The sequence below is a fragment of the Anser brachyrhynchus genome (assembly GCF_964034855.1).
Source record: "Anser brachyrhynchus genome assembly, chromosome: 8".
Lineage (NCBI taxonomy): Eukaryota > Metazoa > Chordata > Aves > Anseriformes > Anatidae > Anser > Anser brachyrhynchus.
Window position 1 is genome coordinate 25675456 of NC_137702.1, and position 27308 is coordinate 25702763.

General features: G+C 43.8%; 2 protein-coding genes across 11 annotated transcripts; both read right to left on the bottom strand.

Annotated features, from left to right (window-relative positions):
- On the bottom strand, positions 1-27095 carry LOC308198907 (complement factor H-related protein 1-like). Of its 10 annotated transcripts, none has more exons than XR_013954274.1 (12): positions 10081-10233; positions 8799-8987; positions 7706-7882; positions 6859-7035; positions 5634-5810; positions 4105-4287; positions 3267-3467; positions 2130-2324; positions 1427-1627; positions 983-1305; positions 635-829; positions 1-379 (listed from the first exon to the last, which is right to left on the bottom strand). XR_013954274.1 is itself a non-coding variant. In XM_080602146.1 (12 exons), exons 1-12 carry the CDS (start codon positions 26633-26635, stop codon positions 366-368), a joined length of 1947 nt encoding a protein of 648 aa, XP_080458272.1. In that variant the 5' UTR covers positions 26636-27091; the 3' UTR covers positions 1-365. The 10 variants fall into 10 exon arrangements, 9 of the variants coding, with proteins under 9 accessions (XP_080458272.1, XP_080458277.1, XP_080458271.1 ...); XM_080602146.1 differs by lacking the exons at positions 3267-3467; positions 4105-4287; positions 5634-5810; ... (2 more) ...; positions 8799-8987; positions 10081-10233 and adding exons at positions 19640-19840; positions 20596-20778; positions 22124-22300; ... (2 more) ...; positions 25294-25482; positions 26575-27091 and having other exon boundaries at positions 983-1183; positions 1451-1627; XM_080602151.1 differs by having other exon boundaries at positions 983-1183; positions 1451-1627; positions 6972-7035; positions 10081-10232.
- LOC308198774 (coagulation factor XIII B chain-like) lies at positions 12690-17374 on the bottom strand (the record flags this gene model as incomplete). The annotated part of the gene is made up of 7 exons (XM_080601766.1): positions 12690-12828; positions 12945-13045; positions 13515-13756; positions 14088-14270; positions 14752-14955; positions 16883-17097; positions 17274-17374. 5 exons carry the CDS (start codon positions 17372-17374, stop codon positions 13545-13547), a joined length of 915 nt encoding a protein of 304 aa, XP_080457892.1. The 3' UTR covers positions 12690-12828; positions 12945-13045; positions 13515-13544.
- Positions 27096-27308: the final 213 nt, after the last annotated feature.

Genomic DNA, 27308 nt, shown 5'->3' on the forward strand with positions numbered 1-27308 from the left:
TTGCTGATGAGCAAATTAGCTGCACGCTTTAATTCACGTTTCAGTATGCCACCAAAGCCAGCCTACTTCAGGATGCAAATGTTAACAAAATAACAGTGAGATCAATACAGAACAAAAGTAAGAAGGAAGTACTGTCATTTGAATGGATAAAATGCAAATACCTTTACAAAAATGGTTAAGTGTAAAAACAATCATACAACAATTCAAAGGGAAAAAAAAAAAGGCAAATTCCAACACAGAACTTTGGCTAAGCTGCAAACAAAGCACAATGAAACAGCAAACTCCAGGGAAAATTGAGCTCAAATCACTGGGTTGGTCAAAGGATCTTTCATTTCTCCAGCTGGGCTCCTTCATGCCCCTTCCATTTATCCAAAATACCCTGCAATGTAAAGAGAAAAAGTGGAAAAGGAATGAACACCAAGGCTGGCACACAGCCATGTTTCTTGAGAGCAGCAGATAGCAAAGTTGCCTAGCATTCCCATTGCTTCAATTTGATTCCCCGGACCCCTTGGAACAGGAGCAGCCCCACGACAGACACAAACTGGTAGAGGGTTAAGTGAAGGCCCCTAAAGCTGACCCTCCCTTCTTGTCCACAATTCTACAGAGCACTGTGCCCTCCACACAGAGCACTTACATTCACATCGGGGGTAGTTAATGACTCCGTCCTTGCACTGTGCCTCAAAATCCTCTGGGTTTGAGACTTCCCGGTAGGAAAAAGGGCATGTAAACGAAATAGTCTCCTTAGAGCGATATGTGTTAGATCTTCTCCTTGACTGTCTTAGTTTAATATTGTTCCTCTTCATTTCTGTCTCACTCAATCTACAGTTCCCTTGGGAAGAAAAAAAAAAAAAGAGAGAGAGAGAGAAAGAAACAATAGAATAAGAAAAGAAAAGACACATTTGCTATGGGCTTTCCTCTCAGCTTCTGCACTAAAACTGCAACAAGGCAGCGGCTAAGCAGTGACAGAGTGGAGGTGACTTACTTCCTGGCTTGCACCATGGGTATTCTAATGTCCCATCCATACACTGCACTCTGAATGGGGAAGATGCTGGGTCCTGCACATATCCTATTTTACAGTCAAATTCAATAAAATCTCCTGATGTCGAGTACAGCTTTCTTTCTCCTCTCCATCTCAGCTCAATATTGTTTCTGTCCATATCTTCTTCAGAGGCCGTACAAGCCGCTTGGAAAAGGCAAGAGAAGAATGTCATCAGCTCATAGAGAGGCAACACATACATTTTTCCCCCCAGAGCCTACAGATGTACTTCACATCACAAACCTCTTCCAGCAATGTGCTCTCACACTCTGAGTTTTCCAACAGGAAAGACATTCTCAACAAAAGAAAAGGGAAAAAAGATGATGGTCTAAAACAGTGAGACCTAAATGCCACCTACTAGCTTGAGGGCAATCTTCACTGACGGTCTACTGCATGGAGGGAGAGAGAACTCACCTTTGCACTGGGGCAGCTCTGTCCAGGTCCCATTCTGACATGTTACGGTGGAAGCCCCCGTCATCAGAAAACCTTGCCAGCACTGATAGTGAGCTGTCTCCCCAGGCAAATACCTTGGCTTTTTAACACCTTGAACTTTTCCACCAGCAATTTCTGGAGGAGGTTCACACGTCACATCTGAAAAGAGACATTTCTGCACTCAATTTGTACGCCCTCACGTGTTCTCCTATACAAACTACATTAAGAGAATCATCTTGTTACTGCCCAGATGATGTTCTTAAGCGCAAGAGACAATATTGCCTTACCAACATGACTTGATTATTTTCCCCTCCTCTTTTTTCCTTGGCCATGAGTGTTTCTAAACACTGTGAACCCCAGAAATGTGAATTAACATGACAATGGCAGCAGAACACATTCCACATTCTCAGGAGATGACAGGGACAGTCAGAGCTTCTAGAAAAAGCCAACATTTCTGTAGCTACACCGTTTGCCACAAAAAGGCCTCCTTGCAAGGCCATGGCCCTCTGCTGAGAACCCGAGCGCTTCTGAAAATCACAGATGTAGCAGCCAAGCTGGCTCTCTGCTGAACCATAGAGCTCCGAAGAGGTTATCAGTTTGCACTGTTGGGTTGTTATCCACAGTTCTACAGAGCACTGTACCTTCGACACAGAGCACTTACTTTCACATCTGGGATAGTTAATCACTCCGTCCTGGCACTGTGCATTAAAATCCTCTGGGTTTGAAACTTCCCGGTAGGAAATCTTGCATGTAAACAAAATATACTCCTCAGAGCGATACGTGTAAGATCTTCTCCTTGACTGTCTTAGTTTAATATTGTTCCTCTCCATAGCCATCTCAAGCACTGTACAGTCCTCTGGGGAAGATAAAAAATAAATAAATAAAAAGGAAAATATTGCATCCAGTTCTGGGCGCCAGTTCAAGAAGGACAAGGAACTGCTTGAGAGAGTCCAGAGCAGAGCCACAAGGATGATTAAGGGAGTGCAGCATCTTCCTTACAAGGAAAGACAGAGGGAGCTGGGTCTCTTTAGCTTGGAGAAGAGGAGACTGAGGGGTGTCCTTATTAATGTCTATAAATATATAAAGGGTGAGCGTCAGGAGGATTGAGCCAGACTCTTCTCAGTGACACCCAATGACAGGAAAAGGGGCAATGGGTGCAAGCCAGAACATAGGAGGTTCCGCTTAAATATGAGACAAAAAGTTTTTACAGTGTGGCTGACAGAACACTGGAACAGGCTGACCGGGGGGTTGTGGAGTCTACATCTCTGGAGACTTTCAAAACCTGCCTGGATGCGTTCTTGTGTGACCCTATTTAGGTGTACCTGCTCCGGCAGGGGATTGGGCTACATAATCATTCAAGAACCCTTTCAATCCCTAATGCCGGGACAAAGCCCTGCCTACACAGGCAGGCTTGGGAGAGCCTGCAAGGAAATGGTTTCCTGCTCTTCAGCCCTGCCACAGTCAGGGAAATGGCACCTTCCAATTGCAGGGAAGCCACTTGCAGGGAACTTACCAGCCCTTCTGTCCTGCCTGGAAGCGGCCGGGCAGGCCCAGCACCAGTAACCCTCATGAGCCCCAGGGAGCCCGTTCCCCAGGAGCCTTTCCAGCTCACGTACGCCAGTCGGCGGCTTCTTGGGGGCACCTCCCCTCATAGCCTGCAGCTTTGCAGGGTGCTCTCACACCTTGGTGCTCCGCTATTACTTCCCCAGGTACACTTGCTATGGGCTTTCCTCTCAGCTTCTGCACTAAAACTGCAAAAAGGCAGCGGTCAAGCAGTGACAGAGTGGAGGTGACTTACTTCCTGGCTGGCACCGTGGGTATTCTAATGTCCCGTCCATACACTGCACTCTGAATGGGGAAGATGCTGGGTCCTGCACATATCCTATTTTACAATCAAATTCAACAAAATCGCCCGATTTTAAATACAGCTTTCTTTCTCCAGTCCATTTCAGCTCAATGTTGTTTCTGTCCATATCTTCTTCAGATGTTGTACAAGCCGCTTGGAAAAGGCAAGAGAACAATGTCATCAGTTCATGCAGATACATCATGTGTCCAACAAAGCAAAAGGGAAAAAAACAATGATGGCTGAGTTGCCACACACCGCTGCGGAGAGGCCTTTGCCCTCTGACAGTCTCACAGGACAAGGGGGAAGCACAGCCTGGGGTGGGGGCACTCAGCAGGCAGCAATGAAGTTCCCTGTGTCTTTTTTGGGCTCTCTCCTTGCCCTCGTCCCAGCACTTCTCAAATTCGTTTCCTCATGGCCCTGGATTTCCTTGCACTCACACCAACCCACCCTCCCTCCTCACAGCCTGCGGACCACAGCAGCGTCCCCAGCTCAGGAGCATGCCACACCGCTGGAGTGGCCCCAAAGAAGCGGCTCAGCCAAACTCCCCTCCTCCTGGATCTGTTGGTGACTGGGGGCAGGGAGGGACAGCAGGCAGCAGAGGCGGCTACACGAGCTGACCTCCAGAGGAAATTCCTTCTGCACTGGAGAAGCACCAGCTGCTGTTCTGCCCTGTCAGCGTCGCAGCCCCAGCACAAGTGCTGCTTCACAAGTGAAGCGCCCGCAGGGCCTGAGAAAAAGACAACGAGCAGCTCACACAGCTCTTGGCCACGCAGCACGAGCTTCCACCTACCCAAGCACACTGGGGGATTTGTCCACTGCCCGTCAGTACAAGTGATTTGCTCAGGTCCTTTCAGGATGTAGAAACTTGCACACTTGTATTTCAGAGTTGCACCTTGGGGGTATTGTTTCAACTGGAAGGAAAGGATGTCTCCATTTTCAATATCTGGAGGTGGGCCACATTTTCTACCTTCCCCTGGAAGAACATTAAACATTAAAAAGAAAGCTATCAGAGTTTAGCTGCAACAGAGGCCTAGCCACAAATTCTTCAGAAGACCATGTAGGCAGTACTTCGAGAGACTTGGAGGAAAGCAGAGAGAAAACTGTCACCTTGACACCAAATGCGTGGCAAATGGACAAGAGCAAGTTTCTCATTCCTCTGCTGCCAGGATTCAAAACTACCAGTTAACTCATTTGTCCTTGCTGGAGCGTTTGCATCTTTCTGCAGGACTTGCACTGGGCCCACGTAACGGCGTAGTGTGTTTGGCACAGCTCTTTCTGCAGAAGAGCCTGACTCCCCCCCGCTCCCTGTGCTGCCTGAACAGGGACAAGAGTGGATCAGTCTGCAAACCAGAAAAAATGACACTGGGCTGCACCATTTCAGTTCCTAGTGAGATAGCTTTTTGTCTCTGTGGACCACTTACAGCCACTGGGGAGTCTACGCAAGCCACCACGAATGCATTATGCCTGATTTCTTACTTTTGAAAGTCGGGCCCTGCAGCTTCTTGGATTTTTATACCTGTTGAAGCAACACCCTGCTGTGAAGCCTGGCCTTCTAATGGGCGTTGCTTTGAGAAGATCCTGCACTGGGTCATCGGCATCAGTAATGCTGCTGTTTGCACTTGGCATTATGCTCAGCAACAATATGGACCCCGGTCTTAATTCATCTGGTACTTCTGCACCCCGTTCAGCTGCCAGCTGGGCAGTGTCCCAGTCAAATGACACTGCATTGGTTCATGTGCTGAAACCTCGCATATGCCTCATGAAATCAAATGAGATTATTCAATGTGCTCGTGAAATCCTGGGCACCAACATGGTACCAGGTGTTAGCTCACCCATCAGCTACGACCCGCAGGTAATGTAACAGTGGAGTCAATTACATGGCATTCACAAAGGCAATGCACCACTTGCATTTTCTGGATGTCAGCTGGCAGGAGAGCTGTGAGCTCTGTTCTCCAGCACAGGCAGCACAATTTCTCACTCTCTTCACATTAGGCATTCTCAGAAAGCAGATTTGCAGAAGTGAAAGGTTGGAGTCTCAAAATCAGACCTGGCCAGCAGTTGCTCTCAGCCTCAGGGTGCTTTTCCAGATGTGGCACCCCTTGAGTGAAGCCATCCAGGTTACTCACCTGGTAGACTTCCATTAAACACATCCTGCCACCACAAATGGAGAGATACCAGGGAAAATCCCTTTTTCCTGAGTCTGACAGATACTGTTGCACTTGCTCACAGTCCTGAGACTGAAATTTGGAGACCTAAATGCCACTGAGCTAGTTGAGGGCAGTCTTCACTGACAGTCTACTGCATGGAGGGAGAAAGCACCTTTGCACTGGGGCAGCTCTGTCCAGGTCCCATTCTGACATGTTACGGTGGAAGCCCCCGTCATCAGAAAACCTTGCCAGCACTGATAGTGAGCTGTCTCCCCAGGCAAATACCTTGGCTTTTTAACACCTTGAACTTTTCCACCAGCAATTTCTGGAGGAGGTTCACACGTCACATCTGAAAAGAGACATTTCTGCACTCAAGTTGTACGCCCTCACGTGTTCTTCTACACAAACTACAGTTAAGAGAATCATCTTGTTACTGCCCAGATGATGTTCTTAAGCGCAAGAGACAATATTGCCTTACCAACATGACTTGATTATTTTCCCCTCCTCTTTTTTCCTTGGCCATGAGTGTTTCTAAACACTGTTAACCCCAGAAATGTGAATTAACATGACAATGGCAGCAGAACACCTTCCACATTCTCAGGAGATGACAGGGACAGTCAGAGCTTCTAGAAAAAGCCAACATTTCTGTAGCTACACCGTTTGCCACAAAAAGCCTCCTTGCAAGGCCGTGGCCCTCTGCTGAGAACCTGAGCGCTTCTGAAAATCACAGATGTAGCAGCCAAGCTGGATCTCTGCTGAACTGTAGAGCTCTGGAAGAAGTTATCAGCCTGTAGTGCTCATGGACAGGTAAGTAAAGTTGACTCCATGGAGGCGTATGAATGCCAAATTGCACTTGTTCAGCCTCCAGCCACAGATTTGGGCAGGGAATAGGAGGACAGCACAGCTCCTCTTCAGAGGAACATTCTTGTCATTGCAGACTCTAGCCGACCTGCATGTTTTAGTTCCTGAGGCTCTGCTGGGATCTCTGTCATAGTGGAGCCTCAGAGAAGAACACCTGTTTCTCTCCTCTAGTACTTCTGCCATTCTGATACTCTCTGACAGGGCTGAACACAGCAGAGGAGCCCTTACACATCTTTCTACTGAAGGTCAGTAAAAGGGTGTAGTCTGGAAATTACTCGTATCACAGAGAAGAATAACAAGTCAGCACATTCTAGGCCTTTTTTCTTCAAGATATTTTTGCTGTTGATGAAAATATCCATAGTATTTCTAGAAGCATTAAGCTAAATCAAAGTTCTGTGCAAGGAAGCAGTAGTAGGTACAATGTTGCAGTACACAAAGAAAACAAAACTAAAAAAAGTAAAGTCTTTCTAGTATTTAGGTAATCCAAACTGTCCCCACACGAAGCTAACAGCCAGAATGAAAGCACAAATTCCTACCTCTGCAACTTGGCACTTTTGTCCAGTGTCCATCTGAACAAATGACATAATTTACACCCATAATTTGAGAATTGCTTACACATTCATAATGCACTTTGGCACCAGGCAGATACCTCTGCTGTTGAGTGCTGGTAATATGAGCATTGGGAATTTCAGGTGGGGCTCCACAGCTAACATCTGAAAAGAGAGGTGCGTTTAAGAATAGTAGGACAGTAGTATGGCTATCACAGAATAGCGCATTCACAAGCACCATTGTTCCTGATGAGGACAGACGATTTGTGTAAGGTAGGTCCTTTTCTACAAGTAGGAAAGGAAGTTACTATGGTTTTCATTCTGCAACGCTTCACCAGGCAATTATTTTTTTTGCCTAAAGTGACTTAAAAAGAGGAAAGGAGTTGCAGAGACCAGCCGAATGTGCAGACTGATGCCATACAGCATTGTGTGCCAAAGCACTGGAGAACAAAGTGGTTTATTTACTATTTGAAGGTAACTTGCATAGACTGAAATTTCTAGTGATACGAAATCAAGATATGTAAGGCTACCAGCTATGTCACTCTTTGCAGCCAACACCCTTTTCTCCATAACCCTCTGACTGCTTGATCTAAGCAGTGAGCGAAGCTGTGGCTACCGGCTTCAGACCAGAAGGGGAAAAGATTTCTTTGCTGATCAGTCCTGCTTGTTGCTTCTCAGGGACCAGAAAAATAGGTGTTGTAGCAGTCTATTAAAAGCAACTCAATGATCAGCTCTACTGGTCTGACTCACTTGCATGTATGGGTTGGCGTTATATTAATTAGTGTTCCTGAAAGACTAAGAAGGGTCATAGACTACTTAGAAGTACAACCTATACCTTCACAAAATGGTGGTGTTGACCAATTTCCCCTTCTGCAAAAAATTTCAGGGGGACCAGTGACCTGAAATCCTTCATGACACTGGTAGCGAATTGTTTCACCAGGCTCATACTTCTCCTTGCTCCTGCCTTCAAATGCAGCATTGGCAACTGCTGGAATCCTTCCACATGGTATTTCTGAAAAGATATGCAAACTTGAAACTTTTGGTAATGTGATACACCTAGAATGAGTGGAATTTTCCCACCAAAAAGATGCCTTTTATATCATCAGCATATACTACTGTCCTAGGGAATTTAACCACGTAGCCACTAGATAAAATACATAGACCAAGTGAGATGAAAGGGTTATTTCTTTTGACATGCAGAAGACTACTGCAGGGTCCAAAAAAGTAAGACTCCAAGAAGAAGCATCCTAAAACAGATGGGTGAAAACGGGAGCACCTGCAGGACTCTTCCTGCTGTCCGTTTACCACAGACGTTCAATGTAACTCAAAACAGGGTCATGGACTGCAGCAGGACAAGGGAGCTACCACTCAGGAGGAGTTAGGAAATCCAGAGCCCCCCTTCTAACCTTCCACCCTGTCTAGGCAAAGGATGCCTCAGCCAGAGGTGCAGGAGATGAAGAACAAAAAGCTGTCAGCCTTCCTTTCCACAGGCATAGCACGTCCTCCCAAGGGGTTCTGCTTGTGCAGAGGTGGCTCAACAAGGCTTTCCCCACAGGACTGTGCAAGACCGTGGCAGTTACAGACCTTGATTTTTTGTTCAAACCTTCCAACTTATCCACTGTTCTCAGAGGTTATGGAAAAGGACTTTCCCTGCAGGGTGCCTGTGTCTTTACTGTCATCACCCTTGTGATTTCTGCTGGCACCAGAGCCACAGCACTCATTCTGCAGGGTTCATGCATCTCACATGGGTCACAGCTACTACAGTTCTCCGAGGAGAAAACAATGAGGTGTGAACAGCAATGGCAGCAGAACAGCCTTTGGGGTAGTACATTCTGGCTCCCAGTTGCTGTTTTGTAATGGTACATGGTGCAAGAGAATGAGAAATGTCCACCGTTGCCAAGTCAAACAGCAAAAAAAATTACCCTTACCCAAACACTGAGGTGGCCCAGGCATCCAGACTTTTCCATGGCATGTTATCCATTCTGATCCTGATAAAGCGTACCCAGGATTGCATGTGTATTGCACTCTGTCATTTTCCTCATATCCTGATTTAACGCCACTAACAATTTTGCCAAACTCAATGAGAGGTGGGTCTTCACACGCTGCTCCTGCAGAAGCTGTGCACAGGTTTCTGTTATTTGGCTGCACGTTGTTGTTTGTATCCTGATTTATTCCTACCACCAAGTTCTTCAAAATGAATGACAAGTGGGTGTTCGCATGCTGTTCCAGCAGAAAATATAGAAAAATTCTTTTCATTTGGTAGATACTGCGGAGTAATGAGATCTCCAAAGAATGGTGCTACACAGGAGTTGAATAATATGCAGATAACCTACATCCCTTCCTTTGGGAATAGACTGTACTAATAAATCTCTTTGCTCTAAGAAATTGTGTGCTTCTGTACTATTTTCACAGTCTCCACATAAGAGGCAGTTACTAAACTAAAAACACTTGAATTGAAAAGATGAATAAACTTCTGAATTTCTCAGAGAACGGCTCTTGTTTTCCAGTGTTATACTAAACTAGTGTTTTACACTTACAGCCATGATGCTCTATTTTCTTTAATTCTTTGATTAAATCAGTTTGTCTCAAATTACCAAAATTAGTTCCGTCACTTTGAAATGAAAGAACTTGGATCGTTCTTTCAAGGTATAAGGTATGCGCATGGAAAGCACTTCTAAGATGTGCCTGTGTGGAGGGAGAAGAGTATTGATATGCTGAATAGTATAAAATGGATCAATTATAGAGTTTAAAACCAGTCATTTTAGTAAAGGTACATATTCAGTGAAGACCTTCTTCAGGCTGCATTCGTCACAGAACTTATTGAAATGACAAAATACCCTAAGAGTTGTATAATATTTTAAAATCAAATCAGAATTCTGCATTTTAATAGCCTGTATTCAAAATAACAGCAGCTAAATTGAAATACAAAGAAATTTATATGTATGTATGTTGAGGGAGTTATGTCTTGTAATAAGGCAGGTTCGTTATGTGGGGCATTAAGTTCAGGCACAAAGCAAAGAAACGAACTCAGACAAAAAAAAAAAAGCAAATATTCTCAAATACACCGTTCTAAAATATAATTCTCATTCAGAACTTCTGAAACAGGTTCTATTAAAAGTGGCAGATAATTTATTTTTCAGTTCCTTATTCTTGATTGTCACCGGTCACTACACATCAGTTAAAAGCATGGATTTCCATTTAATGACTTACCTTTATGTATAGCACAACACATCCACAGCAGGAACCCTGTGGTGAGGCTCAGCAGTGTCATTTCCAAGCTTTAGAAATTAAAGATGTCCTCTGCAGAAGACTTGCTCTTTTCTCTACTCCAAATTGCATATACTTGTATTCAACTCCCACCTTTCCGAGGGTTGCCCTTGCAAACTCCTCCCCTAATTTTCTTGCGACACAGTAGTCATGCCGCACTGATATAAAGCAAGCAATTGTTGCAAAAATTCTTCAGTAATTTTTCACAAAACCTTTCAGACTGAACTTGACACAGCACACTTATGAAACCCATCAGCAAAGACTCACGGTGTGTTTAGAAAAGACAATATAGCACACATCTCATTTTTCCAGTGTCATAACATAAATTTTTTTTTACGGGCAAAAATTACCTTATATGTGGAGCCAAGAATTTATCAACAGCCTTATTGAAACCTTAACAGCCTAACGAAAACACTAACGCTTACTACGTTAATACTAGTCTAATACTTGTATTACTAGCCCAACACGACCCTAAGCACTGTTGTTTATGGAGTCCTGGCAGTTTCGCAATACCATAGAATGGTTCGGGTTGGAAGCGACCTTAAAGATCATCCAGTTCCAACCCCCTGCCATGGGCAGGGACACCTCCCAGCAGACCAGGTTGCTCAAAGCCCCATCCCAGCTGCCCTTGCAAAAGGCCATATGAAGCAAAGAACCCCACAAACAGTATATGACAAAGCTTTTCAGATATCACTGTGGGCCATCTCTCTGTCTCACTTCCTCACCTTCTAATCCTCCTGTGCTTCAGAAAGATCAGGCTCTCCACTCAGGAGCTTTTGTGTTTAGTATAGCACCAAAAGGCCCTGCTCCTCTGGTCCGCTTTAAACTGACACCATGGTCCCAGCCCAGGAGAACACGCCACTCCTGTCTGTGCTCTATTATCTGCCACCATTCCTGCCAGTGAATAGATCATTAACTTCAGGCATCATTTGTAACTCGGTTCCTGGAAAACACTGAATTATCTTCCTAAAACAGCAACTGTTGATCCAGCAGCCATTTCCAGTCAGCTCTAATATGCTTGCATAATTTTCATTAAAAGGCATGTAGGTAGGTTTATTTATACAAAGCAAGAAAAGCACAAGCGTTCTGCCTGTGCAAGATCATGCTTTCTTATTTTTGCCTGAGAAAATACAGGCAGATTTTAAAAGATCTGATCTCCACACCCAAGTAGAAGACGACTATTCCTAGAAAAGGATGTGTTTGATCACTTTGGCTTTGACCCAGTACAGGAGGATGCTCAGCAAGAGCAGCCTGCTGCACTGATGCCACGGGCTGAAGACTACCTGAAAGTATGGCTCAGGTAAGAGAGAACATGGCTGTATTTACCCAGCTCTGAAAAGACGAACCTGCTACAAGCTGGGTAGCAAGGCTGCAGTGGACAAATTTGCTCTTTTGCCAGCTGCCAACTTCACAATTTCTGTAAAACACTGGGGTGGGGAGACCAGAGGGTTGTAGAGATTCTGGTGACAATCCTTATCTGGACTCACATACAGATAAAACCAAGTGGTTAGGGTCCATGTGATTAGAAAGGTCCCTAGCAGCTTATGCTGACAGCCTATAGTGGAAACAACAGGACAGAGGAAGAGGAACTCCATGTACAGATGTCCAACACTGTGGAGGAGTCTGAGCCCACTACGTGCAGGGGCAGCCAGAATCCAGCACCTGACCATGGGCTGGAGCGGCTGTTCTCCTGGGGCCAAGGTGTCGCTTTAACGTTGGATCAGTGGAGCGGGGTCTTAGATCTGTATGTGCTGTAGAACAGAAAGGTCACAGTAGAAATTACTATCCTCCTGTTCTGTCCAACCCACGAAAATTACTATCCTGTAATCATCCAAGGCCCATGAGAACTGACTGACTTTTAAAATCCAGCAATTCTGTATCATGACTTCAGAAAGCAAATCACCATCTATTCAAACATGGGAAATCGCTCCGAATGTTACTCTCAGTAAATATTCCAGAGAAAGACTTGAATCCTTTTCCCTCCTTTTCCATTAGGTCTGCTCTTTAAAAAGAAGGGTCTTCTTAGATTTCCCAAATATTCACGTGCTTCGTTCCGAGTTCCTCAAAGAAGGAGGCAAGAACTTAACCGGAATACAGAAATTACAGTCTATAAATACATCTGAATGGCTTTTTGCTGAAGTTGGCAGAAATCTTGCATAAACGCAAGGTTATTACGTAAGCAGAAAGGCTAACAAATACAAGACCAATCTTGAAAACATTTGCACATGCCAAACTCGATGAAGAAGCATTATCATATCATCTGCCTGCTCCCAAACTAGCACTTTTGCCATGAAACAACAGAACTGAGATATATGGCTATTCTGATGCTATTAGAAGGCTCTGCTATGTGAGGAAAGGCACTAACAGAAACACAAAATAGTTATTCTTATCATGCCTTTCACAAACAAACCAACCCCCCCTTTCTTTGCTGAATGTTTAGGATGACAAAGCTGGGAGGAGACCTTCCTTCTGTTTTTGGCTTCCTGTTGGGAAAGTACAGAGAAAGGGAGACAGACTCTTCTCAGACACACAGAGTGATAGGAGAACACTGTGCATTTCTGTGTTTATTTTACAAAATTGACGTGAGGCAAGCATTTTCTGTATTCCTGAATTTTCCTTGGATCTTCAGCCATGCAACATTCTCACAGGCCAGAGCCCCAAGAGTACAAGCGTGCAAGTTTCAAAGGAATCCTACAAAGTAGTTACAGCGGATCATTTGAATAGTTGAAATGTTCTCAAATAGCAAATAAAGCTGTTTGCTTGACTTTTTATTTAAGATTAATAATTAACTACTGAGCAGAACTCACATATTTCTGTATTTTAAATGTTTTCATCCCTTACACACATTCTCTTAAAATGCTTTCTCCCTTTCTTGTCCCTTGAGTCACGTTCTTTGGAGATTTCTTACCTAAGGAAGAAGACATGGGTGCTGTTGAGTTGTACAAGAGTAACGGGCTTCTCCTCTCTCACTGTTAAATTACAGTTTGAAGGGCACAAAATTATCTCTCAATTTAGGTATATTCTGGTGTCATAAATGCAATCATGTCAAAACCACCAAGATCCTTACAACACAGGACACTACTTGTTCAGCATGTTCTTGTAATGGTGCTTTGCTCAAGTTCTCCAGATTGTGATGCGTTCTCAAGTTTAGCATTATAAGCCTCAAAGAACTACTACTTCCTAAAATTTCCACACATGGTGTGTCAACATTGCATTGTTTTGCTGATTTCCCAGTCCTCGTGCCACATACCACTTCCCCCCCACCTTGGCTCAGGTTCAACTATGCCACTGAACACCCATTTCTGAAAGTCAACTGCAGTCATCTTGAAATATGAAACAGTATTAATGCACCTTTTAATACCAGATAAACAACATACCTTTCCTATGAACCTTCCTGAAGTTCACACTTATTTTCCTCTTTCGACACATCTTGGATACGCTAGCTGTCCTCTCTTACACTGCACTTGAAATAAAGTTGTACCAGATTCTTCTCCAAAATGGTTCTGTTTGCAGTAAAATCCAACATAATCCCCATGGTAAAAGTAAACCTGGTTCTCATAAAACCCTTCCAGCAACACGTTATTTTTCTCCATTTCATTTTTTGACAAAGTGCATGGCTCTAAAAAATAGAGACATAGTCAGTGTTAATAAATTGATTATTTTTGAAATCATGTCATTGTGACTGGAATTGACACTGAGAATGCAGGTTATTATTCCCCATTCTCTTTATATATTGTACGTGACATCACTGTATTTTTGGACACTGCAGACATGTCAGACTTATCTAATACAATAGCCAAACTCTTACTCTTGCATCTGGTAAAGCTGTCATCTCTAAATAAAAAAAAAAAGAAGTTAAGATCTTAATGTTCCAGCTGACAATACTCAATTTACAAATGCAAAGCATCCCAATAGGAGAAATAAAAGCTTATGTATCTTCTCGTGCCTACCTATACAAACTGGTGGTGAAGTCCACTGGCCTGCAGAACAGTAGATTCCCTCAGATCCTTGCAAGAAATGATAGTCATAGCAACTATACTGAACTGAAGAACCACTCTCATACTGGGTCAGGGGTGGGAGAGTAAGAGCTCCATTTGCAGTAGAAGGTGGAGAGTCACATTTTTCCATAGGAGCTGGAATAACATCAAAAATCTTTGTGAAACATTCAACACAAGAAACTTACCAATCAGCAGCTTTAAACTGCCAACACTAGATAACTATCAGCTCTCAGCGTACGCTCATTACTGCTGCATTATGTCTCAAATCAGAGGGCAACCTCCCGTCTAATTCTAACCACAAGAAACCCCTTGTGCGCATTTCATTGTTTACAGCTGTCTTTCTACAGAGCTTTGAGTTCCCTGTGCTTGGAGAACAGCTCCTTCCTCCCTTCTACGGCCTTCCCATCCAAGGAAGTTGTATTGGTTTTGCTATGCTCAGATATACTTATCAATGTACCTGTATTGTTTAGGGATATCTGTGCGTACCTGTATTGTCGGATACTAAACTTTTATTGTTATTGAGAATACATTCTAGGCCTCCACTGCTGGAGCAAATGTTTCTAAATAGTCTGACACCGATGAACTCAAAAGGACGAGCAAAAAAATATTGCTTTACCTTTAACGACACATTTTGGGTATTTCAGTCTCCCATGGTTACACTGCGTCCTCCCAGGAGATGGAAGGGTAGTCTGGGGAAAATCATATCCCTCTTTACATTCAAACTCTATGAGGTCACCATGTAGGAACATCAGTTCTTCCTGTCTCCATTTTAACTCTATGTTGTTACTGTTTATAGCAGTTACATTAAGAATGCATGGATCTGGGAAATAAAAGCATAGTTCAATAAAAGCAATCAAATTTGGTCAATGCTCCCAGATACATGATCTGATTTTTCTGGACGGTCCTTTGGGGACCCAGGAGTTGGACTTGATGATCCTTGTGGGTCCCCTCCAACTCGGATATTCTGTGATTTTATGAAGTGATTTCTTAACTGCCTTTTGCAGGAATTGAGAAAGAGATATCTAAACCAGTAATTATAAAGTGTTTTGGAATCTTGCAAGAAATAGAACTAAAAACACATTTAAAAAGAAAGCCAAAGCAAAGAAATAGGCTGAAGTAACAGAAAGAACATTCAAAAATAATAAGCTCAGAAAACACACTTCAGATACAATCGGGTTTCTACAAATATTTGCAAACATACAGCAGCCTGGGTATACCACTGAAGAAGAACAAAACTTGTTTACTGTAACTTGAAAAGTTTATGAAATATTTCTGGAATATTAATCCATCCAAACCAACCTGTCACACTTGGCAAGCCCTTCTGGGACAGTAGGAGCTAATACACAGGAAATTTAAGCTATTAACCTAAAGAAATGTTTTCACAATTCTTTGTTTGCCTTTTTTTTCTTTTCCCCTGTGTTTCGTCACCGTATAAAGTATTTAGAAATCTTCCCTTTTTTTTTTTTTTTCCTCCAGGATTTTGTGGTTTTCTTTAGGCTTTTTCAGGCTCTTCAAGGTCAGTATCGTTTTGGTTGCTTTCTGACAGACTTCTTAGTGCCAGGATCAAATTGGGTAACCTAGCTTTCTGTCCGACAATTAACCTCTAACTTTTGGATCCACTGCTCCACTTTAATAAAGCCTGACAAAGGGGCAGTTGAAAAAATAAATTTCTGCAAGTCTCAAGAGAATCAGTGCTTGACAGTGGCCCCTATTAATGATTTTCTGAAGGAAAGGCAAGGAGAAATTACCTATCGCACATTCTAACAACAGCACTGTAACAAAATATTGGCATGGATATTTCCCCAGACTACCTACAGTACAGGCTATTTCCAAACTGATTGGGTGGGGACTGAAATCTCAGAAGACACGGATAGGATAATGCAGTTAACGGGATGCTTAGAACATACACAATATTCATAGCTGATGAGTTTTCATTATTTCACAGAATTTGTTAAATATGATCATTGAGATCCAAGAACGCTGACCTGGGCCTTTCAATCCTGAGTAAGTATGTTTTATTCACTTAGAAATAAATAATTTAAACAGAATCAGTTATTTATTTGCATTTTCACTGTAGATTAAAAACTTAAAGTGAATACATTCAGCAAAGGATGCCGGGCAAGTGGATGTGTGGTGTAGGAATCACTTCATTACAGGAAGGAAGGAAGGATAAACAAAGAACTCTTGTAAGTCGTCAGAAGTAGTATTCCTGCCTACATTTGTAAACTCCTAGTGGGAGTTCTATATGTTGTTTCGAGCAGCATACATAAGAGCAACATGGAAAAATCAGGAAGTCCAGAATTAAGTGGTGGATACAAGGACACAACAAAAACAAAGGCTGGAAGTTTAAAAATGAAAGTCCAAGTCACGTTCCTCGCTAACCCTAACCAAAAAACTATCTAGGCAACGACTGCAGTCATTTCTTCTACACATCTTTCGAAAGACAGGAAGAAATCCACTGAATGGGGGACGTGGGAGATAAAGAAATTGGAAAACCTTCCAAAATAATGGGGCTAGCTAAGTTCTAGAACTCTTCACTCAGGAAAACAGAGGAACTAAGAACAGGCCAGAAGACACTTAGCAGCGGTGGGCTAGGTGTAGTTGATAATGGTTCAGCCTCATGTTTCTGAAATCTGTTAGCTCAAATGAAAGAGAAAAGGGAGTCATTAAAAGATTATCTAGAGGTCCTTTCCAGCTTTTCCTTTCTACATTACATGTCACTTTTTGTTTTTCCTTACAAACCTTACCCAAGCAAGTCGGTTGTTCTGTCCAGTTTCCTTGTTTGCAGTAAACAGTGCTAGGTCCATCCAAAAAATGGTAAAGCTGGCAACCATATTCTACTGAAGAACCATTTCTGTAGCTAGCCAATAGAGGGCTAAGAAGAACACCGTTTTTAATCACTGGTGGAGGGGTACAGCTCTGCTGTATTTCTAATACAAGGAAGGGAGAGATGCAATTAGATCTTTAAAATAATATCAACACTGTCGAAAGCATCAGCATAGCAACAGACTTTGGTCCAAAATTTTCATACCAAAAAAGTGTATGTAAGTGAACTTCTTTTTAGAAGTTTCAGTTTCAGATACTCTAGATTTAGCTTACTGATTTTCAGACTATTTCTGTTCCTTCTACACTCCTCACCTATGTCCAGTCTCGACTCCTGCTGGTTTACAGTCAATACGGATTGGTTGCTTTTCTGTGCTGAGATTGTCTTTATTTGTTGCTTGAAATGTTAAACCCATATGGAATTCAGAATAAACCTCAGTGAATTATTAAACAAAGGATCAAAATACTCTTGAATCTGCATGTTCAGAGATTATCAACAGAAGGGGTACGAAATGACTGAAGGTAAACGCTAAAACGTGAAATAAAATTACATATACAGGACAGACTTATAAGTGTAGTTTACAGTCACAGAAGACAACAATCATTCACTCAGCTACTGCTATATGAAGCATGTGCAATAGATTCAGCTACTCATATAATGAAGCTTATGCAATAGACTTTGGTCAAAAAAATCAAAAAAAAAGTGTATATAAGTGTATGTATTTCTATTCCCTCTACACTCCTCACCTATGTCTACTCTTGATACCTCCTCCCACCAATTATCACAGAGGCTCAAGCCGTGCATAAGAATAAGGGCCTATGATCCACAGACTTCCCTGAGTTGTTTAAAGGAGACCACTTACCTTCACATCACGATGAGGCTGTCAGGACACTCATCTCTGCCATGACCCCAGACTGAATTCCAGGCAAGCACATGGAGAAGAAGCTAGGAGCAGAGAAGACCACACACACACTACTTGCTGATGAGCAAATTAGCTGCACGCTTTAATTCACGTCTCAGTATGCCACCAAAGCCAGCCTACTTCAGGATGCAAATGTTAACAAAACAACAGTGAGATCAATACAGAACAAAAGTAAGAAGGAAGTACAGTCATTTGAATGGATAAAATGCAAATACCTTTACAAAAATGGTTAAGTGTAAAAACAATCATACAACAATTCAAAGGGAAAAAAAAAAGGCAAATTCCAACACAGAACATTGGCTAAGCTGCAAACAAAGCACAATGAAACAGCAAACTCCAGGGAAAATTGAGCTCAAATCACTGGGTTGGTCAAAGGATCTTTCATTTCTCCAGCTGGGCTCCTTCATGCCCCTTCCATTTATCCAAAATACCCTGCAATGTAAAGAGAAAAAGTGGAAAAGGAATGAACACCAAGGCTGGCACACAGCCATGTTTCTTGAGAGCAGCAGATAGCAAAGTTGCCTAGCATTCCCATTGCTTCAATTTGATTCCCCGGACCCCTTGGAACAGGAGCAGCCCCACGACAGACACAAACTGGTAGAGGGTTAAGTGAAGGCCCCTAAAGCTGACCCTCCCTTCTTGTCCACAATTCTACAGAGCACTGTGCCATCCACACACAGCACTTATGTTCACATCGGGAGTAGTTAATGACTCCATCCTTGCACTGTGCCTCAAAATCCTCTGGGTTTGAGACTTCCCGGTAGGAAAAAGGGCATGTAAACGAAATAGTCTCCTTAGAGCAATATGTGTTAGATCTTCTCCTTGACTGTCTTAGTTTAATATTGTTCCTCTTCATTTCTGTCTCACTCAATCTACAGCTCCCTTGGGAAGAAAAAAAAAAATAAGAGAAAAAATAGAAAAAGAAAAGAACAGCCACGACCACAAAAAAAGGTACTTCCGTAATTTGCATGTAGACCTCGTATTGTCAACTGATCCTCTGACGCTGTTGGTACCAGCTGAGTGACTGAAACTACTTATTCTCCTGTGCTGCATCCCCGCCGCATCTGTCCCCTCCTGTATCAATGCACAGTGCCGATGATGAAAGGCAAAAGCCCATTTCCTACCCTTCAGCAATGTCGCAGTTATCGGGGCTTGGGGAAATTGTAGGAGGAGGCAAGCACAGGTTTCCTGCTGCAGAAGCCTGTGAAGGCCTGCAATGGGCATTGACCCCCTGCCTCCACACACACCAGAGCACAGCACAACCAGAGAGGAGCTGGGAAGGCCACAGGTGCAAAGTGGGCGCAGCTGTGGCTGCAAGAGGGAAGCAGGAGAGAAGCTTGCTGGGCCAAAGCCCTGCCTACACAGGCAGGCTTGGGAGAGCCTGCAAGGAAATGGTTTCCTGCTCTTCAGCCCTGCCACAGTCAGGGAAATGGCACCTTCCAATTGCAGGGAAGCCACTTGCAGGGAACTTACCAGCCCTTCTGTCCTGCCTGGAAGCGGCCGGGCAGGCCCAGCACCAGTAACCCTCATGAGCCCCAGGGAGCCCGTTCCCCAGGAGCCTTTCCAGCTCACGTACGCCAGTCGGCGGCTTCTTGGGGGCACCTCCCCTCATAGCCTGCAGCTTTGCAGGGTGCTCTCACACCTTGGTGCTCCGCTATTACTTCCCCAGGTACACTTGCTATGGGCTTTCCTCTCAGCTTCTGCACTAAAACTGCAAAACGGCAGCGGCTAAGCAGTGACAGAGTGGAGGTGACTTACTTCCTGGCTTGCACCGTGGGTATTCTAATGTCCCATCCATACACTGCACTCTGAATGGGGAAGATGCTGGGTCCTGCACATATCCTATTTTACAATCAAATTCAACAAAATCTCCTGATGTCGAGTACAGCTTTCTTCCTCCAGTCCATCTCAGCTCAATATTGTTTCTGTCCATATCTTCTTCAGAGACAGTACAAGCCGCTTGGAAAAGGCAAGAGAAGGATGTGATCAGTTCACACAGATGCACAACATATACATTTCAAACCACACACCCACACACCCTCCCAAGGCCTACAGATGTTCTTCACATCACAAACCTCTTCCAGCAATGTGCTTTCACCCTTTGAATTTTCCAACAGGAAAGACATTCTCAACAAAAGAAAAGAGAAAAAAGATGACGGCTGAGATGCGGGCTGCACACCGCTGCGGAGAGGCCTTTGCCCTCTGACAGTCTCACAGGACAAGGGGGAAGCACAGCCTGGGGTGGGGGCACTCAGCAGGCAGCAATGAAGTTCCCTGTGTCTTTTTTGGGCTCTCTCCTTGCCCTCGTCCCAGCACTTCTCAAATTCGTTTCCTCGTGGCCCTGGATTTCCTTGCACTCACACCAACCCACCCTCCCTCCTCACAGCCTGCGGACCATAGCAGCGTCCCCAGCTCAGGAGCATGCCACACCGCTGGAGCGGCCCCAAGGAAGCGGCTCAGCCAAACTCCCCTCCTCCTGGATCTGTTGGTGACTGGGGGCAGGGAGGGACAGCAGGCAGCAGAGGCGGCTACACGAGCTGACCTCCAGAGGAAATTCCTTCTGCACAGGAGAAGCACCAGCTGCTGTTCTGCCCTGTCAGCGTCGCAGCCCCAGCACAAGTGCTGCTTCACAAGTGAAGCGCCCGCAGGGCCTGAGAAAAAGACAACGAGCAGCTCACACAGCTCTTGGCCATGCAGCACGAGCTTCCACCTACCCAAGCACACTGGGGGATTTGTCCACTGCCCGTCAGTACAAGTGATTTGCTCAGGTCCTTTCAGGATGTAGAATCTTGCACACTTGTATTTCAGAGTTGCACCTTGGGGGTATTGTTTCAACTGGAAGGAAAGGATGTCTCCGTTTTCAATATCTGGAGGTGGGCCACATTTTCTACCTTCCCCTGGAAGAACATTAAACATTAAAAAGAAAGCTATCAGAGTTTAGCTGCAACAGAGGCCTAGCCACAAATTCTTCAGAAGACCATGTAGGCAGTACTTCGAGAGACTTGGAGGAAAGCAGAGAGAAAACTGTCACCTTGACACCAAATGCGTGGCAAATGGACAAGAGCAAGTTTCTCATTCCTCTGCTGCCAGGATTCAAAACTACCAGTTAATTCATTTGTCCTTGCTGGAGTGTTGCATCTTTCTGCAGGACTTGCACTGGGCCTACGTAACGGCGTAGTGTGTTTGGCACAGCTCTTTCTGCAGAAGAGCCTGACTCCCCCCCGCTCCCTGTGCTGCCTGAACACGGACAAGAGTGGATCAGTTTGCAAACCAGATAAAATGACACTGGGCTGCACCATTTCAGTTCCTACTGAGATAGCTTTTTGTCTCTGTGGACCACTTACAACCACTGGGGAGTCTACGCAAGCCACCACGAATGCATTATGCCTGATTTCTTTTGAAAGTCGGGCCCTGCAGCTTCTTGGATTTTTATACCTGTTGAAGCAACACCCTGCTGTGAAGCCTGGCCTTCTAATGGGCGTTGCTTTGAGAAGATCCTGCACTGGGTCATCGGCATCAGTAATGCTGCTGTTTGCACTTGGCATTATGCTCAGCAACAATATGGACCCCGGTCTTAATTCATCTGGTACTTCTGCACCCCGTTCAGCTGCCAGCTGGGCAGTGTCCCAATCAAATGACACTGCATTGGTTCATGTGCTGAAACCTCGCATATGCCTCATGAAATCAAATGAGATTATTCAATGTGCTCGTGAAATCCTGGGCACCAACGTGGTACCAGGTGTTAGCTCACCCATCAGCTACGACCCGCAGGTAATGTAACAGTGGAGTCAATTACATGGCATTCACAAAGGCAATGCACCACTTGCATTTTCTGGATGTCAGCTGGCAGGAGAGCTGTGAGCTCTGTTCTCCAGCACAGGCAGCACAATTTCTCACTCTCTTCACATTAGGCATTCTCAGAAAGCAGATTTGCAGAAGTGAAAGGTTGGAGTCTCAAAATCAGACCTGGCCAGCAGTTGCTCTCAGCCTCAGGGTGCTTTTCCAGATGTGGCACTCCTTGAGTGAAGCCATCCAGGTTACTCACCTGGTAGACTTCCATTAAACACATCCTGCCACCACAAATGGAGAGATACCAGGGAAAATCCCTTTTTCCTGAGTCTGACAGATACTGTTGCACTTGCTCACAGTCCTGAGACTGAAATTTGGAGACCTAAATGCCACTGAGCTAGTTGAAGGCAATCTTCACTGACAGTCTACTGCATGGAGGGAGAGAGAACTCACCTTTGCACTGGGGCAGCTCTGTCCAGGTCCCATTCTGACATGTTACGGTGGAAGCCCCCGTCATCAGAAAACCTTGCCAGCACTGATAGTGAGCTGTCTCCCCAGGCAAATACCTTGGCTTTTTAACACCTTGAACTTTTCCACCAGCAATTTCTGGAGGAGGTTCACACGTCACATCTGAAAAGAGACATTTCTGCACTCAATTTGTAGGCACTCACGTGTTCTTCTACACAAACTACATTAAGAGAATCATCTTGTTACTGCCCAGATGATGTTCTTAAGCGCAAGAGACAATATTGCCTTACCAACATGACTTGATTATTTTCCCCTCCTCTTTTTTCCTTGGCCATGAGTGTTTCTAAACACTGGAATTCCTGAATCCCAGAAATGTGAATTAACATGACAATGGCAGCAGAACACCTTCCACATTCTCAGGAGATGACAGGGACAGTCAGAGCTTCTAGAAAAAGCCAACATTTCTGTAGCTACACCGTTTGCCACAAAAAGCCTCCTTGCAAGGCCAGGGCCCTCTGATGAGAACCCGAGTGCTTCTGAAAATCACAGATGTAGCAGCCGAGCTGGCTCTCTGCTGAATGTAGAGCTCTGGAAGAAGTTATCAGCCTGTAGTGCTCATGGACAGGTAAGTAAAGTTGACTCCATGGAGGCGTATGAATGCCAAATTGCACTTGTTCAGCCTCCAGCCACAGATTTGGGCAGGGAATAGGAGGACAGCACAGCTCCTCTTCAGAGGAACATTCTTGTCATTGCAGACCCTAGCCGACCTGCATGTTTTAGTTCCTGAGGCTCTGCTGGGATCTCTGTCATAGTGGAGCCTCAGAGAAGAACACCTGTTTCTCTCCTCTAGTACTTCTGCCATTCTGATACTCTCTGACAGGGCTGAACACAACAGAGGAGCCCTTACACATCTTTCTACTGAAGGTCAGTAAAAGGGTGTAGTCTGGAAATTACTCGTATCACAGAGAAGAATAACAAGTCAGCACATTCTACGCCTTTTTTCTTCAAGATATTTTTGCTGTTGATGAAAATATCCATAGTATTTCTAGAAGCATTAAGCTAAATTAAAGTTCTGTGCAAGGAAGCAGTAGTAGGTACAATGTTGCAGTACACAAAGAAAACAAAACTAAAAAAAGTAAAGTCTTCCTAGTATTTAGGTAATCCAAACTGTCCCCACACGAAGCTAACAGCCAGAATGAAAGCACAAATTCCTACCTCTGCAACTTGGCACTTTTGTCCAGTGTCCATCTGAACAAATGACATAATTTACACCCATAATTTGAGAATTGCTTACACATTCATAATGCACTTTGGCACCAGGCAGATACCTCTGCTGTTGAGTGCTGGTAATATGAGCATTGGGAATTTCAGGTGGGGCTCCACAGCTAACATCTGAAAAGAGAGGTGCGTTTAAGAATAGTAGGACAGTAGTATGGCTATCACAGAATAGCGCATTCACAAGCACCATTGTTCCTGATGAGGACAGACGATTTGTGTAAGGTAGGTCCTTTTCTACAAGCAGGAAAGGAAGTTACTATGGTTTTCATTCTGCAACGCTTCACCAGGCAATTATTTTTTTTGCCTAAAGTGACTTAAAAAGAGGAAAGGATTTGCAGAGACCAGCCGAATGTGCAGACTGATGCCATACAGCATTGTGTGCCAAAGCGCTGGAGAACAAAGTGGTTTATTTACTATTTGAAGGTAACTTGCATAGACTGAAATTTCTAGTGATACGAAATCAAGATATGTAAGGCTACCAGCTATGTCACTCTTTGCAGCCAACACCCTTTTCTCCATAACCCTCTGACTGCTTGATCTAAGCAGTGAGCAAAGCTGTGGCTACCGGCTTCAGACCAGAAGGGGAAAAGATTTCTTTGCTGATCAGTCCTGCTTGTTGCTTCTCAGGGACCAGAAAAATAGGTGTTGTAGCAGTCTATTAAAAGCAACTCAATGATCAGCTCTACTGGTCTGACTCATTTCCATGTATGGGTTGGCGTTATATTAATTAGTGTTCCTGAAAGACTAAGAAGGGTCATAGACTACTTAGAAGTACAACCTATACCTTCACAAAATGGTGGTGTTGACCAATTTCCCCTTCTGCAAAAAATTTCAGGGGGACCAGTGACCTGAAATCCTTCATGACACTGGTAGCGAATTGTTTCACCAGGCTCATACTTCTCCTTGCTCCTGCCTTCAAATGCAGCATTGGCAACTGCTGGAATCCTTCCACATGGTATTTCTGAAAAGATATGCAAACTTGAAACTTTTGGTAATGTGATACACATAGAATGAGTGGAATTTTCCCACCAAAAAGATGCCTTTTATATCATCAGCATATACTACTGTCCTAGGGAATTTAACCATGTAGCCACTAGATAAAATACATAGACCAAGTGAGATGAAAGGGTTATTTCTTTTGACATGCAGAAGACTACTGCAGGGTCCAAAAAAGTAAGACTCCAAGAAGAAGCATCCTAAAACAGATGGGTGAAAACGGGAGCACCTGCAGGACTCTTCCTGCTGTCCGTTTACCACAGACGTTCAATGTAACTCAAAACAGGGTCATGGACTGCAGCAGGACAAGGGAGCTACCACTCAGGAGGAGTTAGGAAATCCAGAGCCCCCCTTCTAACCTTCCACCCTGTCTAGGCAAAGGATGCCTCAGCCAGAGGTGCAGGAGATGAAGAACAAAAAGCTGTCAGCCTTCCTTTCCACAGGCATAGCACGTCCTCCCAAGGGGTTCTGCTTGTGCAGAGGTGGCTCAACAAGGCTTTCCCCAAAGGACTGTGCAAGACCGTGGCAGTTACAGACCTTGATTTTTTGTTCAAACCTTCCAACTTATCCACTGTTCTCAGAAGTTATGGAAAAGGACTTTCCCTGCAGGGTGCCTGTGTCTTTACTGTCATCACCCTTGTGATTTCTGCTGGCACCAGAGCCACAGCACTCATTCTGCAGGGTTCATGCATCTCACATGGGTCACAGCTACTACAGTTCTCCGTGGAGAAAACAATGAGGTGTGAACAGCAATGGCAGCAGAACAGCCTTTGGGGTAGTACATTCTGGCTCCCAGTTGCTGTTTTGTAATGGTACATGGTGCAAGAGAATGAGAAATGTCCACCGTTGCCAAGTCAAACAGCAAAAAAAGTTACCCTTACCCAAACACTGAGGTGGCCCAGGCATCCAGACTTTTCCATGGCATGTTATCCATTCTGATCCTGATAAAGCGTACCCAGGATTGCATGTGTATTGCACTCTGTCATTTTCCTCATATCCTGATTTAACGCCACTAACAATTTTGCCAAACTCAATGAGAGGTGGGTCTTCACACGCTGCTCCTGCAGAAGCTGTGCACAGGTTTCTGTTATTTGGCTGCACGTTGTTGTTTGTATCCTGATTTATTCCTACCACCAAGTTCTTCAAAATGAATGACAAGTGGGTGTTCGCATGCTGTTCCAGCAGAAAATATAGAAAAATTCTTTTCATTTGGTAGATACTGCGGAGTAATGAGATCTCCAAAGAATGGTGCTACACAGGAGTTGAATAATATGCAGATAACCTACATCCCTGCCTTTGGGAATAGACTGTACTAATAAATCTCTTTGCTCTAAGAAATTGTGTGCTTCTGTACTATTTTCACAGTCTCCACATAAGAGGCAGTTACTAAACTAAAAACACTTGAATTGAAAAGATGAATAAACTTCTGAATTTCTCAGAGAACGGCTCTTGTTTTCCAGTGTTATACTAAACTAGTGTTTTACACTTACAGCCATGATGCTCTATTTTCTTTAATTCTTTGATTAAATCAGTTTGTCTCAAATTACCAAAATTAGTTCCGTCACTTTGAAATGAAAGAACTTGGATCGTTCTTTCAAGGTATAAGGTATGCGCATGGAAAGCACTTCTAAGATGTGCCTGTGTGGAGGGAGAAGAGTATTGATATGCTGAATAGTATAAAATGGATCAATTATAGAGTTTAAAACCAGTCATTTTAGTAAAGGTACATATTCAGTGAAGACCTTCTTCAGGCTGCATTCGTCACAGAACTTACTGAAATGACAAAATACCCTAAGAGTTGTATAATATTTTAAAATCAAATCAGAATTCTGCATTTTAATAGCCTGTATTCAAAATAACAGCAGCTAAATTGAAATACAAAGAAATTTATATGTATGTATGTTGAGGGAGTTATGTCTTGTAATAAGGCAGCTTCGTTATGTGGGGCATTAAGTTCAGGCACAAAGCAAAGAAACGAACTCAGACAAAAAAAAAAAGCAAATATTCTCAAATACACCGTTCTAAAATATAATTCTCATTCAGAACTTCTGAAACAGGTTCTATTAAAAGTGGCAGATAATTTATTTTTCAGTTCCTTATTCTTGATTGTCACCGGTCACTACACATCAGTTAAAAGCATGGATTTCCATTTAATGACTTACCTTTATGTATAGCACAACACATCCACAGCAGAAACCCTGTGGTGAGGCTCAGCAGCGTCATTTCCAAGCTTTAGAAATTAAAGATGTCCTCTGCAGAAGACTTGCTGTTTTCTCTACTCCAAATTGCATATACTTGTATTCAACTCCCACCTTTCCGAGGGTTGCCCTTGCAAACTCCTCCCCTAATTTTCTTGCGACACAGTAGTCATGCCGCACTGATATAAAGCAAGCAATTGTTGCAAAAATTCTTCAGTAATTTTTCACAAAACCTTTCAGACTGAACTTGACACAGCACACTTATGAAACCCATCAGCAAAGACTCACGGTGTGTTTAGAAAAGACAATATAGCACACATCTCATTTTTCCAGTGTCATAACATAAATTTTTTTTTACGGGCAAAAATTACCTTATATGTGGAGCCAAGAATTTATCAACAGCCTTATTGAAACCTTAACAGCCTAACGAAAACACTAACGCTTACTACGTTAATACTAGTCTAATACTTGTATTACTAGCCCAACACGACCCTAAGCACTGTTGTTTATGGAGTCCTGGCAGTTTCGCAATACCATAGAATGGTTTGGGTTGGAAGCGACCTTAAAGATCATCCAGTTCCAACCCCCTGCCATGGGCAGGGACACCTCCCAGCAGACCAGGTTGCTCAAAGCCCCATCCCAGCTGCCCTTGCAAAAGGCCATATGAAGCAAAGAACCCCACAAACAGTATATGACAA

Excerpts from the sequence above, each read along its gene's own strand:
- LOC308198907 (XM_080602143.1), bottom strand. The coding sequence starts at position 10,141 with ATGACACTGCTGAGCCTCACCACAGGGTTCCTGCTGTGGATGTGTTGT. Across the intron at positions 8,988-10,080 it reads GTGTTGTGCTATACATAAAG|CTTCTGCAGGAGCAGCGTGT; the intron begins GTAAGTCATTAA and ends ACCTGTGCACAG. Across the intron at positions 5,811-6,858 it reads AAAAGTGCCAAGTTGCAGAG|ATGTGACGTGTGAACCTCCT; the intron begins GTAGGAATTTGT and ends GTCTCTTTTCAG.